The sequence below is a fragment of the Verticillium dahliae genome, genomic scaffold, assembly GCF_000150675.1.
Source record: "Verticillium dahliae VdLs.17 supercont1.17 genomic scaffold, whole genome shotgun sequence".
Classification (NCBI taxonomy): domain Eukaryota; kingdom Fungi; phylum Ascomycota; class Sordariomycetes; order Glomerellales; family Plectosphaerellaceae; genus Verticillium; species Verticillium dahliae.
The window spans coordinates 226,473-242,329 of NW_009276936.1; the positions used below are offsets into that span (position 1 = coordinate 226,473).

General features: G+C 56.5%; 6 protein-coding genes and 1 non-coding gene across 7 annotated transcripts; 4 read left to right on the plus strand and 3 right to left on the minus strand.

Moving 5' to 3' along the window:
• Nucleotides 1-528: 528 nt before the first annotated feature.
• On the plus strand, nt 529-4,867 carry VDAG_07555 (calcium-transporting ATPase; the record flags this gene model as incomplete). Its single annotated transcript, XM_009656460.1, has 4 exons — nt 529-619; nt 933-2,210; nt 2,260-2,687; nt 2,783-4,867. 4 exons carry the CDS (start codon nt 529-531, stop codon nt 4,865-4,867), a joined length of 3,882 nt encoding a protein of 1,293 aa, XP_009654755.1.
• Nucleotides 4,868-7,309: 2,442 nt separating this feature from the next.
• On the plus strand, nt 7,310-8,080 carry VDAG_07556 (uncharacterized protein; the record flags this gene model as incomplete). The annotated part of the gene is made up of 1 exon (XM_009656461.1): nt 7,310-8,080. One exon carries the CDS (start codon nt 7,310-7,312, stop codon nt 8,078-8,080), a length of 771 nt encoding a protein of 256 aa, XP_009654756.1.
• Nucleotides 8,081-9,319: 1,239 nt separating this feature from the next.
• On the minus strand, nt 9,320-10,359 carry VDAG_07557 (trehalose transporter; the record flags this gene model as incomplete). Its single annotated transcript, XM_009656462.1, has 4 exons — nt 10,188-10,359; nt 9,858-10,126; nt 9,778-9,785; nt 9,320-9,719 (listed from the first exon to the last, which is right to left on the minus strand). The coding sequence occupies exons 1-4, from the start codon at nt 10,276-10,278 to the stop codon at nt 9,320-9,322; spliced, it is 768 nt and encodes a 255-aa protein (XP_009654757.1). The 5' UTR covers nt 10,279-10,359.
• Nucleotides 10,360-10,652: 293 nt separating this feature from the next.
• Nucleotides 10,653-11,348, minus strand: VDAG_07558 (uncharacterized protein; the record flags this gene model as incomplete). The annotated part of the gene is made up of 3 exons (XM_009656463.1): nt 10,653-10,843; nt 10,941-11,062; nt 11,119-11,348. 3 exons carry the CDS (start codon nt 11,346-11,348, stop codon nt 10,653-10,655), a joined length of 543 nt encoding a protein of 180 aa, XP_009654758.1.
• Nucleotides 11,349-12,631: 1,283 nt separating this feature from the next.
• VDAG_07559 (uncharacterized protein) lies at nt 12,632-13,745 on the minus strand (the record flags this gene model as incomplete). Its single annotated transcript, XM_009656464.1, has 2 exons — nt 12,632-13,541; nt 13,696-13,745. The coding sequence occupies 2 exons, from the start codon at nt 13,743-13,745 to the stop codon at nt 12,632-12,634; spliced, it is 960 nt and encodes a 319-aa protein (XP_009654759.1).
• Nucleotides 13,746-14,265: 520 nt separating this feature from the next.
• On the plus strand, nt 14,266-14,340 carry VDAG_20212. Its single transcript has one exon. It is a non-coding gene; the product is annotated as a tRNA-Val (tRNA).
• Nucleotides 14,341-14,698: 358 nt separating this feature from the next.
• Nucleotides 14,699-15,579, plus strand: VDAG_07560 (fructose-bisphosphate aldolase; the record flags this gene model as incomplete). The annotated part of the gene is made up of 2 exons (XM_009656465.1): nt 14,699-15,128; nt 15,188-15,579. The coding sequence occupies 2 exons, from the start codon at nt 14,699-14,701 to the stop codon at nt 15,577-15,579; spliced, it is 822 nt and encodes a 273-aa protein (XP_009654760.1).
• Nucleotides 15,580-15,857: the final 278 nt, after the last annotated feature.

Genomic DNA, 15,857 nt, shown 5'->3' on the forward strand with positions numbered 1-15,857 from the left:
TAGGTGCCCGACGCTGAAGTGCGCCTCCTTCCTGCCAACAAAAACAAAATTACACAACCTTCGCATTCGCGCCGAAAGCATCTTGGACACGCCCCAATTCACCAACACAAGCTTCCGCCGCAAAAGCAACACACGGCTTGCCTTCAAACGAAGGACATCCCCAAAAAGGCCCGCGATGCAAAGGACCCTCAACATTGATCACCACACCCGGCACTGCCACACTCGTACCACTTCATCGATCATCTCCTAACATCAACACAAACCCGCTTCGCGCCCGACAGCCCCGAAAAGGCCCTCGAGCTGTAGAGAGCCGATTCGGCCCTGCTCGATTCTGCCTCGAGTTCTGCCTCGCACCCTTTGCCAAGGCAACGAACGATACGTTTCTCCAAAACCCTCCAGTCCGCCTCGAGGTACCTTTCGTGCTCGGCTTCATTTTCCTCGATTTGACGACCTGGGCTCTCCTTCGCCTGACTCGTCCGCATAATACCAAAACCACCCTTTTACGCGCCTACCACGGTCCAGACCATCATGGACAATTCGACCAGCCGCCCAGCTTCGCACCGGCGGCCCCAGACGCCTGCCATTACGGTCGATACCTCGGCCATCAATAATGAACAAGGTACGTTCTTTTTGAAGGATCCGCGAGATGGCGTTGCACACGCTGCAGCAATGCCTCACACTGCCTGGAGCACCGGAGTTGTGGAAGCTGCCTCAATGGTCAGCAAGCAACACTGCCTCAATCTTCTGAAGGGCGAATGGGGGTAGCTTTTACCAGTGTCCACCTGCCGCACCGACAATCCCTGTCCCGGCTTTGACGCGGAAATACGCTTCCCCAGATTTTCTCGATTCAGGCATCATCGCGAGACATCTAACACCCGTCACGAGCTTGCCAAGTGAAGCCCACGTATTGCACCCACTAACCGCTTGCTTAGAACCCTTCCCAGACGTAGAGGACCACTCTCCTACGTCACCGACCTTCGAAGACACAAACACTCTCGCCGTTCCTACGAGGACATCCCGCGCACAGTCATGGGATTCCAACAAGTCGCATCCTACACAAACTCCTACGACTCCTGGATCCGATCCAGGGGACTCTCTACGAAAACCCTCGGCCGCTGGAGACAGCAACATTACGGGGACCACTAAAAATGGAAAAATCGATCCGTTGAGTCCGGATCCGGGCGAGGAGCAGCTCTTCAATATTGTCAATAACCCATTCGCCTTCTCGCCAGGCCAGCTCACCAAGACTCTCAACCCAAAGAGTCTTGATGCATTTGCGGCCCTTGGTGGTCTTCCTGGTCTTGAAAAGGGTCTCCGTACCGACAGAGCGGCTGGCCTCAGTCTCGATGAGGCCACAATCTCGGATCCTATTTCCTTCGAAGATGCTGTAGCGGCAGGCACCGACACAGCGAACCCAAAGAAGGCCGCTCTGGATGTTAATGCTATTGCAAAGGAGGCTGGAAGTCAGCCGGACGGCTCAGCTGGAAACGACTCTGATGGAAACTTTGCCGACCGGAAGAGGGTGTTTGGCGAGAACCTTCTTCCCGAGAGGAAATCGAAATCTTTCTTGGAGCTCGCATGGATTGCTCTCCAGGACAAGGTCTTGATCCTTCTGTCGGTTGCTGCTGTCATTTCTCTCGCGCTCGGCCTATACCAAACTTTTGGTAACAAGCATCACCAGGGCGCCAAAGTCGAGTGGGTCGAAGGCGTTGCCATTGTTGTCGCCATTTTGATTGTCGTTATCGTTGGTGCTGCCAACGATTGGCAAAAGGAGCGCCAGTTCAGGAAACTGAACAAGAAGAAGGAAGACCGCATCGTCAAGGTCATTCGCTCTGGAAAGCCGACCAATCTTTCTATCCACCGTGTCCTCGTGGGCGACGTTATGCTGCTCGAAGCGGGAGACGTCATTCCGGTTGACGGTGTCTACATCGATGGTCATAATGTCAGTTGCGACGAGTCGTCCGCCACGGGCGAGTCGGACCTGATCAAGAAGGTTCCCGCTGCTGCTGTGATGCAAGGGATTCGCGAAGGTAACACGAACATCAAGAAACTCGACCCGTTCCTCATTTCGGGTGCACGAATCCTAGATGGCGTTGGCACGTTTCTTGTTACTGCTGTCGGCCAGAACTCGAGTCACGGTAGGACCATGATGTCTCTGCGCGACGATCCTGGACAGACTCCTCTGCAGCTGAAGCTGAACATTCTTGCTGGTAAGTGCGCCGGTTCTCGCATTCTAGGCCAACGTCTAATATGATACAGGGTACATTGCCAAACTTGGTAGTGCGGCTGGTCTGATTCTCCTCGGTGTCCTCACTATCCAGTTCCTCGCCCGTCTCCCCGGGAACGACGACAGTCCCGACGAGAAGGGCCAGACGTTCCTCCAGATTCTCATCACCTCCATCACCATTGTTGTCGTTGCGGTTCCCGAGGGCTTGCCGCTTGCCGTGACCCTCTCACTTGCGTACGCGACAAAGCGTATGACAAAGGAGAACAACCTGGTCCGCCACTTGCAATCTTGCGAAACTATGGGTAACGCGACGGTCATCTGCTCCGACAAGACGGGCACCTTGACCGAGAACGTCATGACGGTAGTGGCTGGGTCCCTTGGCTCTGGGAGCGTGCGCTTCAACGATCGTGACGACCAAGACGCGGAGGCTATCACCGAACCGACGACGCCTGCAAAGGAGGTGGAGGATGATGCGCGCACATCGAACGGAACCCCACCGGCTCTGCGCCTTCCGATTGCCAAGCTGTCTTCAGCCTATCAGACGAATACCGCCAGTTGCTCAAGGAATCTGTCGCTGTGAACACGACTGCCTTTGAGGCCGAGGAGAAGGGAAAGCAGGTCTTTGTCGGCACGAAGACGGAGACAGCTCTCCTCGACTGGGCCCGTAAATGCTTCGCTCTCGGCCCCATTGCCGAGGAGCGCTCTAGCTTCCCTACGCAGCAACTACTGCCCTTCAACTCGAAGCGGAAGTGCATGGGTATCGTCATTCGTTTGCCCGAGAACAAGTATCGCCTTTTTATCAAGGGTGCGCCGGAAATCGTATTGGGACAATCCAACAAGGTCATCGCAGACCCTACTTCCTCGCTCGCACGCGCCAACATGGAGGACCAGCAACGCGAGGACATTAAGCGCACCATCTCCGACTATGCTAAGCAGTCTCTTCGTACCCTGGCACTGGCGTACCGCGACTTTGAGTCGTGGCCTCCCCCGAACTCTCGCAAGGAGGAGGGTACCGACAATGTCGAGTTCAACGACCTGTTCAAGCATCTGAACTGGATCGGTGTTGTTGGTATTCAGGATCCTGTGCGAGGCAACGTCCCCAAGGCTGTGGCACACTGCCACAGTGCCTCCGTGTCCGTGAAGATGGTGACGGGTGACAACATTGAGACTGCCAAAGCTATCGCCCGCGACTGTGGTATTCTTACCGAGGGCGGTCGTGTCATGGAGGGCCTGGAGTTCCGACGCCTCAGCGACCAAGATCGACGCGCCGTGGTTAGGGACCTGCAGGTTTTGGCGCGCTCCAGCCCCGAGGATAAGAGGATTTTGGTCAAGACACTCAAGTCTCTCGGAGACGTCGTCGCTGTCACTGGTGACGGTACCAACGACGCGCCCGCGCTCAAGGCTGCCGACGTTGGTTTCTCTATGGGCATCACGGGAACCGAAGTTGCCAAGGAGGCGTCTGACATTATTCTGATGGACGACAACTTTTCTTCCATTGTCGGTGCCCTCGCTTGGGGCCGAGCCATCAACGACGCCGTCAAGAAGTTCCTCCAGTTCCAGATCACGGTCAACATCACTGCTGTCATTCTCACCTTTGTCTCGGCTGTCGCCAGTGCCGAAGAGGAGGCTGTGCTCAAGGCCATCCAGCTTCTCTGGGTCAACCTCATCATGGACACTTTTGCCGCGCTGGCTCTCGCCACCGACCCGCCGACGGAATCGCAACTGCGTCGGAAGCCGGAAGCCAAGACTGCACCGCTCATTACGTTGACCATGTGGAAGATGATTATCGGCCAGTCCATTTACCAGTTGATCGTATCCTTTGTGCTGCACTTTGGCGGGCCCAGCTTCTTAAAATACCCCAAGGATGAGATGGACGCGCTTGTGTTCAACACATTCGTGTTCATGCAGATCTTCAAGCTCATCAATAGCAGACGTATCGACAACGAGCTCAACATCTTTGAGGGTCTGTCGCGCAACCGCCTCTTCTTGGTCATGTTTGCCATCATGGTGGGCGGCCAGGTTCTCATCGTTTTCGTTGGCAGCGACGCCTTTGTCGTGGTACCGCTGACCGGACCTCAATGGGGCATCTCGCTTGTGCTCGGCTTCCTCTCGATCCCGATTGGTGTTTTGATCCGTCTGTTCCCCGACTCGATCGTCCGCACGTGCGCCCACTGGGTGGACAGGCACCTGCCCAGGATCCCGATGCCCAAGTTCCTCAAGCGCAAGAAGAACAAGTCGGACGAGGAGACACAAAACGGCGTCGGCACAGCGTTCCAGGGCATCCGCGACGATCTGCTCTTCCTCAAGCGAATCCGCGGTGGCCGCATCTACCTTGTCGGCGATGCCATCGTACACCCTGTGGAGGCGGTCCGACGCACGCGCAGCCGCAGCAGGACGGGTGGCTCCAACTCGGAAGACGAACGGTCGTCCATGTCGCCGATGCGGTCCGCCATGGGTTCGGCGGTTGGTATGCCTGGCATTATCGCTGCCAGCATTGGAGGCCTGTCGCCGATTGAGCGCCAGCCATCGACGTCCTCGGGCCTGAACGACTCGACGCCACTGCAGGAGGAAAAGGGCCGCCGGGACAGCGACGAGAAGGGGACCGGACCAGCGCAGCCGCAGCCGGTGGACAAGGCGTAAGAATGATTGCCATTGGGTGGTGAGAGGGTGAGCGGGTGAGAAGGTGACGTGGTGCCACCGCTTCGTTCGTGTGTACATTTTTCAGTGGCTTGTATGAAAGTGAAACTGCAAGTTTCGGCCACGGAAACAGGTAACTTTGCTTGTAATAGTAACACATTTACTCCTCATTCGCTTTTTTTCTTTCCTGTGTCACTTTCCACTCTTTTTTTGTCTTTTTTCCTTCGTTTTGCTTCAGCAGCAGAAACAGCAAGTCCGATAGCAAAATTCGGCACAACACAAATCACGAGCGCGGGTCCTGCCTGAACCAGGTAGCTACGGTGGCGAGAGGGGGAGGGACGGGGAAAACGTAACAAGCCTTCCTCCTTGGAAAATGGATAGACAATCGATTTTTCTCAGAAAAGCCGGCTCGTTTGTTTGGGCACGTTTCATGAGCGGTGATCGTGATGTTGTATGACTTCATCAGGTTGCAGTCGGTGTCACTCGCACAGGCACGTGTACACGATGATCTCTCGGCTCTGATGAAAGACGGTGGGCTGCCATGCTGCTTCTGAGCTTTGCTCTCGCGTCACTGGCTCGACTATGGGTACCAGGCTTCTCCCCTTGTTGCTGGGCGGTTCCTCGTGATGACACGCGCGCTCGCTGGCTGTCCGGCCTTGCTGGGGAGGGTAGAGGGGTGATGCTCGGCTCTGTGGAAAAGGGGGAGCCTCTGTGCGCGGTTGTTGTTGATCTGTGCGTTGGACCTGACTGCGCCCGCCCCTGCTGCTGGCTGGTTACGGTTCGGTTCGGGTGCGGAAGGGAGTTTGTCCCATTCGTGCATTGTGCTAGTTTATGGGACATGCCAGCGGGCGGTATTCTGCTGGCATCTTGGTCTCGCGTCTACTTACCTAGGTACCTACCTTACCTCTGGTCTGGTACTATGTAGCTTGGGTCCGGCACGGGGAGTTTCGCTAGTGCCGAACGGGCATTCCAGAGGCTGGTGGGAAACAATTCGGGGGCCCAGCTGAGGTGAAGGAAGAGGGTCCAGGGTCTGAGGCGCAGAAGGGAGAAACAGACTGTTGTGGTTGGTGGGGCTCGTGCGTTCCTGAGGGTGGTGGGCTTGGCCTTCTTTTTTTGGGTTTGGGGTTTGGGTTTGGCAAACAGAAGAAACGGCGGGCGATGTGGAAACATTCTGGCGTGTGCACATTTCGAGGTTGCAAACAGGAACCCTGGGGGGGGATTCAATCGAGCATGGCAGGTGGGTTTCCGAAATGTCGGTCACTGGGCTTTTTGACGAAAAAGGACGCGCCAAGGGGGCCGTCTGTTGGTTTGGGAAGGATTCAGGCGGAGACTCGGTGGCGATCTTGGGGCATTCAGGGCAGGTACAGTACCAAGAGTACCTACCTAAGGTGAGGTAAGGCAGGCCAACGGGCATGAGGCAGGAGATTCAGATGGCAGACGATATTGGCTGAAGCCGTAGCAGAAGCATTGGCGCCGCCTCTGGATCTGAAACGGAGGGAGGCCCCATCAGTGTTCAAGGCCTGGTGTCGAGTCAAGGACGGATGCGGAGTGGATAGGCCCAGGGCGACTGCCGCTGTGCTGGAGACCTGGATCAGGGGTTCAAGTTCAAGGGGCCGGTCTTCGCCTCAGGGCTCCAGTGCACTGCAGACCACTCCTGCCACTGCATAGCCAGACGCACGCGCAGAGCCTCGGGCAGCGCAAGCGCGACGCGGACCCCTGCAGATCACCCCGCAGATCGTGCGTCACTGGCGCCGGGTGCCGACGTCCCACGCCTTCCCAAGCGTCCTTTCCAAGCGTCCCAAACGGCGCATCGCTCTTTCCTCGTGCCTCGCCGTTTAAAGATAGCCAGGCGCTCCCCCCCTCTCCTTCCCACATTCCTGTCCTAGGTTTGGAAGGAGACTCTATTGTTTGCGAGGAATTCTCGACGACTTCCTGATTCGACCGATTGAGAGCTGGACTTTCCTTTCGGGTGGCTTGTGAACCTGCCTCTCCTTTTTTTCCCATTGATATTGAGAAGCCCTTGTCTTCCTTCTTTCGCACCCTCCACTTCTCTCCCCCCCCTTCATTATCATCTTTTCCCCCTGGCGGCGAACGTGGTATTGGATTTGGATCCCTCGTTTTTGGGACCCTCAACTCGGATTCACGTCCCTCACTTTCGCTCACTCACTCCATCACGCGACGTGATCTCACACGTCAGACGAGACCTCACACATCAGACGGCATCTCACACATCGGCATCTCACACATCGGCATCTCACACATCGGCATCTCACACATCGGCATCTCACACATCAGACCCCATCTCACACATCAGACGGCATCTCATTGAATCAGTATTGCAACATCACCATCTCAAATATTGACGACAGGGTCGGCACATCATCATCACCGTTACGGCACGGCAGCATTATACCCAAAATCGTTTACACACATCGCACCTTCATCATGGCCGACTTCTTCAACGACCTCCTCTCGGGCATTGGCGTGCCCACGCCCACCTTCTTCCCTTTTCCCGGTGCCGACGAGACAGCATCGCCCCTCTCGACGCTATTACCCCTGCCCACATCCGCCGCTCTCGAAGAGCGACCAACAATTCTACCCACCAGCTCAGACAGTCCCTCATCAACACCATCAAGGCCAGCAGACGACGATGCCGCCGACGAAACTCCTATCCCCGACCTCGCAGCCTCCTCAGAGCTCCCTCTCCCCACGTTCCTGACGACATCAGAAACTGGCATCCCCTCAATCCTCCCTTCAGCCATCACCCGCCCGCCAACGACCCTGCTCTCCTCCATCCGCGCAGACCCCTCGGCATCAACCTCCTCGGAAGAGGAGCTCATCGTCGCGCCCCCACAGCCCACGACCTTCGTCGCCGCACCGACGGCCACCCTCCCGCTCGCCATTCCGCCGCCCGCGTCCACCTCGTCGCTGGCCCCGCTGCCCACGGCCGAGGAGGCCAACGCCGGCTCCTCCAGCGGCGGCGCCCTCATGCCCGCGCTGCCCATCTCTCTCGGCCTCGTCGCCGGCGTGCTGACCATTGGCGGCCTCATTGGCTGGGCGTACCGCAAGGGCAGGGGTCCCTTTGCCGGCCGCGCGCGGAGGCGCGCCATGATGGAGAAGGAGGACATGGAGGGATGGGGGAGATTGACCGGCAGCAGAGGCAGAAGTGGGATCCTCGGGTCAGGCAGGATGGGCGGGCATGCCGTCAACTTTTAGACGCTCTGCATTTTTAGACGTCTTGAATATAGGCGAGTCGACGGGCGGCTTCCGGCTGCGGTTACATCAAACTGAATACCCTTTATAATTGACATTCTTTGGTTACTTTGGGGTGCATACGTGATGGATACTCGCCACATTACAAGTCGTGATAATCCGGCCACTGCCGAGCTACTGGATTCATCACAACAGGTACGGGCAACCCGCCTCGCTCATGACAAACAGTATTATGCCGAGATGGAGCGCAGGGCGAGCTGTGCAAATCTGCGACGTTGATCTCTGTCTCGTGGCGTGGCCAGTGAATACCCTGAAGGCAAGGGTGGCATTGATACTGTCCACTTGTAGAAGCACTGATGGTGTATGCAGTTGGGGATCGCGGCGTGACAGAAAGCAGGATCAAAGACTGGACTGAGCAAGACTGCGGCCACGGCGAGGATGCTTTGTTGGGAATCCGAGTGGCTGACTACAATGAAGACGATGATGTTCACAAGCCTGGCCATGAGAAATGATCATATCAGGGTCTGTTCGGGTGCTTGGATCATTCCGGGCCGGGTTGGAGGTGCCCGGATCGTGCCTAATTATTACCGCCAAGCTTCCACCGTCAACGACTCACAAGCACAAGACTGCGTACTTGTAGATTTTGCTGAGGCTGGAGCGAAAACTCATGTCCGTGTACAGACTGCGCTGGCAAATCATCTCACCAAGATTAATCATGCGCTACCATGTCAGCTAGATGCGACCTGAAGGATTGCTGCTCGGCAAAAAGCCTAGGCGGCGAGGACGGGCCATCAGAGAAGATGACAGGGAGAAAAGACCGGGAAAAACGAGAAACCAATGCACAAGTACATGCGATGAACACGGATAGGTACAGTCTTTTCGATTACGACGACTAAAGCCCATTCGGTACCCGCCCCCTTCGCCGTTCCATTGTCTCACGGAGGTAGAAGCAGACTGCTTCGGCGTGCGGACAAGGGTGTCGAAATCGACGTGCGTGGTGCCGAAACCGGTGCGCATAACCCGCGGACCACTCTGTCGAGTTTCGTAATGAGCATAATTTACATGACACAATCTACCCTCATGGCATCTAAAGTCGGGTCAAACTCACCGAGACGATCCATCAGGCTCCAGGCCGTGTAGCTCTTGACAACGACACCGTCATCGTAGATGGCTTTGGAAACAGAATGGAGACCTGGTTTGCTGACGAGGATTCCCCCGAGGCCCAAAATGCTTAGCCCTCCTTTACGCGTCGCCCGTCCCAGCCATGTTCTCCGCCTCATATGACACGGCCATGGCCCTGAATCCACGCGCGGGCGTCCGGGTCTGGAACAGTGCGTTGATGCGGCTATACGTGATGTCCTTGGTCTCGGGGATCTCGAAGAACGAGTCGACAAAGCCAACGACGCAGAAACCGGCGAATACTGGCCCGATCGTGCCACCCAAGTTACCCTGGTCTGCGTTGAACATGTACGGCACGACAAATTTGAACGCCCACATCATGAATGCGTTGACCGCGAAGCCCGAGCCGAGCGTCTTGGCGCGCAGCCTGGTCGCTGGTATCTCGGCTGCCACGATGGGATAGGCTGTGCCTGTGCCGAGATTGCTGCAGCATGCGGCCATGACGAGCGCGACGCCGATGAACCTGATAGATCATGTCAGCCAGGCCTTCCCACCATGTAGTAAGCAAGTTTTCTTCTTACCTGAGCGCCTGGGCATCACGAGGTTAGGAGCCGGCAGTGTCCATGCCAACGAAGAGCGCCCCGGCACAGACGAAGCTCACGAGGATGGCAGTTCGCCGGCCGATCTTGGCGATGATGAACCACGAGATCAACGTGCAGGCCACACTGGCGCCGACGCCGGCTTGGTTGATGGTGAGCGACATGGTCGGGGACATGCCCGCCATGATAAAAAAGTACGTCGAGTTGGCGATGAGGGAAACGCCAGTCAGCTGCTGCAACGTATTCAGGACCGCAACGATGCGCGTACGCCTGAGGTCGGTGCCTTTAGAGCAGTCGGCGAACGTCGCAGCCTCTCCATGCGGTGTCGTCTCTGGTCGGAAGTGGCCAGAATCACAGAGATGCGCTCATCAGCAAATGCGTGTGGAGTGAGCTTCTTGATCGCCTTGCGTGCCTGCTCGATCTTGCCGCAGTTTGCTGGGTAGACGGGACTCTCGGGGACGAGGGCTGCTGGAAAACGCCCATTGCGAGGCAAATAGAATCTTCAACGCTGAATAATCCATGACTGCTACGCGAGAAAAGATGTCAGGGGACCCTGCGGGTTCCCTGCGGAGTCGTCAGCAGGGGGTCGGTCAGAGGCTAAGGGCTACGAGAAACGTATATATATAGGCTGCGGAGGGCCCTCCAGACTGCGGAGGGCCAGAATTCAGATGTATTACGACCCCCAACCTATCTTCTATCTGCTGCGGACCACGTGCGGAAGACCTCCTCACTCTGCTCTAAACAACGCTCTGACAGAAGACCACGGAGATGGCCATCATGTGCCCGACAGTCTGGAATACGAATGAATAAGACCCCGCTCTTCAATGCGCATGCATGGTGGGGCACAGATTTGCTACTCACAATGAAGAAAGCGTAAAACCAAGAAGGACTGTCCGGAGTCTTGGAGGCGAGATCTCGGAGACGTACGTCTGGCAGGTGGACATGAAGATGCCCATGCCGAGGCCTATGACTAGCTTTCCAGCCAGCAGCACGCCACGTCTAGAGTCCAAGCCTCCAACATTGGATGATACGTCAAACAGTGCAGTGCCTGCAGGTTGTTTCGTCAGCTCGAATTCCTCTTGAATTGCCTGCCTGATGGCCAGAATTCACCGACAGAGCAAACATGGTTTTGCGGCCAAATCTACCCATGACAACGCCGTTGCTTGCAGCGCCAATCATGATTCCAATGGCATTAAAGCCCTGCCAGACACCCTGCCAGAGCGCTGGTAGGATTATATCGTCTCCGAAAGGGGACCCAAAGGCAATGCTGGCAGAGATCTGTTAGTTCAGAATTCCGTAACAGGTGGATGATCTTGAACGTACGAAAACATGGGAAGCGCCGTGATGGCGCCTTGTATAAGAATGTCGTAGCCAAAGAGAACCGAACCGCAATTGGCCAAAAATGCAAGCATAATGGCACGAGGGTTCTCCTTTATGGAAGTCCATAGGGTTGTCTCGCCTTCGGCCACCTGCTCGATCACGAGAGCATTTTCCGTGTGCTCAGCATCGAGTTTGTGGCTCATGACAGCAGATGCTTTAGAGTTCGCAACCATATCGCCGTGCTTGATGGCAAGATGTCGTGATTAGATGATCAAGTGGAAAGGGGATTGGAGGAATGACAATACGGCCAGAAAGCTTTAGAACACGGAGGCGTTCTGTTTTTGTAAAAGCCGTCACGTAAGATATGCTTTCGCTGTGTATTCGACGAGGCCCGCAACTTCAGACTAGGGGCTTCCATTCCCATAGGGTACGACCTAGAGTCGGGATACTCTAGTCCTTCACAATTCTGCAAGTAGATCCAAGTACTAGGTTTCGCCTGCTCAACGACTGAGGTGGGCACCCGATCCCGAGGTGGTTTAAATTCCGACGCATTCTAGCGGTGCGCAATAGATGGAGAATATTTTGATTGGCTGAGTCGCAGTCTCAAGTTCCGTGATCAGGAATACTGGACAGAACGCATAGCTACATCGCTTGCTTGAAACCTATGTGACCAGGCAATACTCTGTGCAGTTGTAGTCAAGTGGCTATGGTTTGTGATGTTACCCATTATCGTCTTAACGCTTCGGCTCCACGACAAAACCCCAACTCAAGTGCATGGAGCTGATATCATGCTTGTCAGGAGGCACCTGCGGAGCCACGGGACAAGGATTAGTTTAGGGGCTTGGGACTATAAGAGAGTGTATAAAAGGGCTGCGAAGGGGCAGAATTCAGATGTACTTCTACCCCTACCTGGCAATTGCCTGCGGAGATTATTTGCGGAATACCTTCACTCTGTTCATCCCTTCGCCTGACAACAAGACTACACTAGGAGGATTAGGAAAGCTCTCAGGTTGTCTATCTATTCTATATTCATAAACTCTACTGTTGATGATTAGCCCAGCTTCTTGATAATAGTATGTTCCTGGCTAGAAGCCAGTAACCTAACGGCAGCGGCCCTGAAAATCTCGAGACGAACCTCTTCTCTCGTCAAGAGAGATGTGCAGCATGAGGTACTGAAGAATGACCAAAGCAGAAGCTTCACCTCAAAGCATGCCGGTAGAGATGTAGTCCCAATACATGAACAGATATGTCCGAGCTGGAAGGATGTTGGTCGAATTGCGTCTCTAATTCCCATTGATGAAATGGCTGATACCACTGCACGGCTCGTACTGGCTCTCGTGTCTCAAACGAATGACCCTTTGGTTGCCGTACATCATCCACATGTGCTAGTGACGTGTGTGACCCAATCCACGTACTCCTGACCTCCGACTCCCCCGCGGTAATGGCTTCCCAAGAGACCCTGCCATCGCACGAACCCTGAGCATCATCACCCTGCCTGCCCTCCACGAGACCCTCCTCACTCACCTCCCCACGCATTCGTCTCCAGCAAAGACGGCTGCACCCGCGACCCATTCTCCACGACCCCATCATCGATCCCCCTCCGCGGCCTCGCCGTCGGCGACAAATCCCCATAGCTCACAGGCACATCCGAATCAGCCCCCTCGTCCCCCGCCTCGGGCGCCCCGAGCAATGGCCGCACCACACCCTCACGGCCAGGAGACGAAAGCCCCCGCCGTCTCCCCCGCCACCACCACCCGCCGCGGCGCGCCCACCACGCATCCCGCCAGGACTCGGCCCCCCGCGCCACAGCCAGCGAGGCGAGCTGCATGGCCGCGACGGCGAGCACGACGGCGAGGCCGAGCGCGGCGTTGCGTCCGAGGGCGTTGCGCCAGGGTTCGGCGCAGGCGGTCTGGCGGTCGAAGCGGACGGCGCAGCGGCCGGGTTCGACGTCGCGGGTTGGGAACGGCCAGGGGCGGTCGCGGGTCGAGCGGTAGCCGCAGCAGTCGAGGGCGTCTTGGATGGCGCGGAGGCGCGGGGCGTCTTTGGCTTGGAAGAGGCGCTGCCAGGTTGAGGCGAGGGCGCAGTCGAGGAGGGGGGCTGACGCGGTGGCGGACTGCAGGAGGAGCGTTGCGAGGGCGGTTGTCAGGATGGCTTGGAGCGACTGCAGGGTCTGGGGCAGGATGCGCTCGACTGGGGAGCGAGTTGTGCGGGCGGCCTGGAGGAGACGCGGCTGAAAGGCGGTGTTGAGGGCCCCGAGGAGGGGGAGGAGGATGGTCGCTAGGGTCAGGTTGGGGGCGATGGGAAGGGAGAGGTTTGCGCTGGTGATGTGGAGGGTGCTGCCCTTGCTCGTCAGGGATATATCTTCATCAGGGGAGAGTCCTTTGTGGGAAGACGTACATGGCTGCGCCAAGGAGCAGGAGTGTGAGCTGTTGCAGAGAGAACGTCAGTTGGGCTTTTCATTAGTATTGCAAGTTGCAAGAGGTCGCTGTACCAGGGCAAAGGCCACGCCAGGGGGGAACATGGCTCTATCTGTTTGTAGGCTGAGCTCTGTAGGTACGGTAGTTGGCGTCGAGAACACACTTGCTGTCTCGGAGATGGAACGCGGGGGAGCCGTTTGTTTTCAAGGTCATATCGACCTCGAAAGCTTTCATTGCCTGCCTGTGCCATATCCCATCAGCACCATGCATATGCAGCTCTGCTCACCAGAGCTCTGTGCCGCCTCGCGGACATTGATAGGTTCGGGCTCTGCGGGAGGCCGACCGACCCCGCATGCGACTTCGTTTCTACTGAGCGTTACACGAGGGTGGCGACAAGCGATGAGATGTGTATGGTGAAGTGTTATAAAGCGTGGAGGGTGTTCTAGAGTGGCTGGCCATTGGTAGTTGTTTTGGGGACGAATCGTTTTCTGATGTTTGGTGTTGAAGTGGGAACCAACTGGGTGCTCGTTTGTTTAGCAGGCAAAGGCCATTCTCAGCGGGAAGTGAGCGCCCACATCGTGCTATTGGAAGAAAGGTCCGCACAGAAACCAAGTGAACCAGGCGTACCATTTATTGTTGCTCATACTCGTGTCTGGACCACATAGACAGTAAACCAGATTGTGGCATACTCTGAGTCGAAATAGTACTGGAAGTATTGCTGCTTCCCAACATCGGTTCGGTGGTGTAGTTGGTTTATCACGTCAGTCTAACACACTGAAGGTCGGGAGTTCGAGCCTCCCCTGAATCACTTTTGCTGTTTTGCCTCCAATGCTGCCCAGGCAATCAAACCCATTCATCAGAGAATACCTAGGTACCTAGCATTGGACAATCTCAGCGCTTGTGTTTCCATTTGTAGGAGAAGAAGTTCCGCAGCTGGCGGAGGCGGTCACATGCTGTGTCGACCGAACTCGACACTGAGGAAGGCGTAGCCCCAAAACCGACTGCCATATTTTTGTTATTCACCACCTTGGTCCCTCTACCATTGCAACTCTCGCTGATGCATTTCATCCGAAAACAGTCATGGATCCATCTCTCGCATCCAGTAATCGAACCCTGCAGATTGTACGAGCTGCGTCTGATGGACATTATGGTGTGCTGGCTGCCATATGGTCGGTGCTTGTCCCTCATCCCGCCACACGCGGCTGACCAGACCCAGCTACAACATTGAGCATCTTACGGCCCTCGTTCGAGCCGCCGAGGCCAAGCGATCACCCTTGATCTTGCTCTTGTTCCCGTCGACCGTCACTCAGCTCCCGACGCTGGCCTGGGCGGCAGCGGCAGCCGTCAAGTCGGCGACTGTTCCGCTGTCTCTGCACCTTGATCACGCCCAGGACGAAGAGCAGATCCGCCATGTCGCGGAAAGGCTCCCCTTTGACTCCATCATGGTCGACATGAGCCATCACGACCACGTCGAGAATCTAGAAAAGACGAAAAATCTCACGCACATCTGCCACGCGCGCGGCATCGCCGTCGAGGCCGAGAGCGGGCGGATCAACGGTGGCGAGGATGGCATCGCGCACACGGGGGATCTAGAAGGTCAGTCGGCGAAGCCTTCACGTCGTTGTCGATCCGTGCCTCTGACTCTGCCGACACAGCGCTTTTCACGTCCCCCACACAGGTCGAGGACTTTATCGCTGCGGGCGTTGACCTGCTGGCGCCGAGCGTGGGTAATATCCACGGCGATTATGACGCGCGAGGTCCCCAGCTGGACTTGGACCGATTGGCGACCATCAACAGGCAGATTACTGGGCGCGTCATCATGGCGCTCCATGGCACGAATGACTTCTCGCCCGATCTGATGCGCAAGTGCATTCAACACGGCGCCATCAAGTTGAACGCTAACAAATTGCTGCTAGAAGTATGGAGCGCTCACTTGAAGGCGAACGCGCACAAACCCTTGACGCAGCTGATGGATGATGGGATGGCTGTGCTGCAGAACGAGGTCGAGCGGTGGATGGACATTTGCGGCAGTGCCGGGAGGGCGTAAAGGCCGCAAAGGATGTTCCCACATTACAGCGACGACACCCCGACGCGCTCCCAGCTCTGCAGTTTGAGCTCGCCAGGCTCATTGAGATGGCGGTCGTCTTGACCGACGGACAAGCAGCATTTGCTTGTTCCAGACAGCCCTACGGCAGTCAGACGAAACATACATCATCGTGGAACGAAACGATGCTACCGTCTGCAGGCCCCTGATACGATGTGGCGCCCCATGCCCTGCACGCGACACGGATTATTGGGCCAGACCCGAGCCCCCGTAACACCATC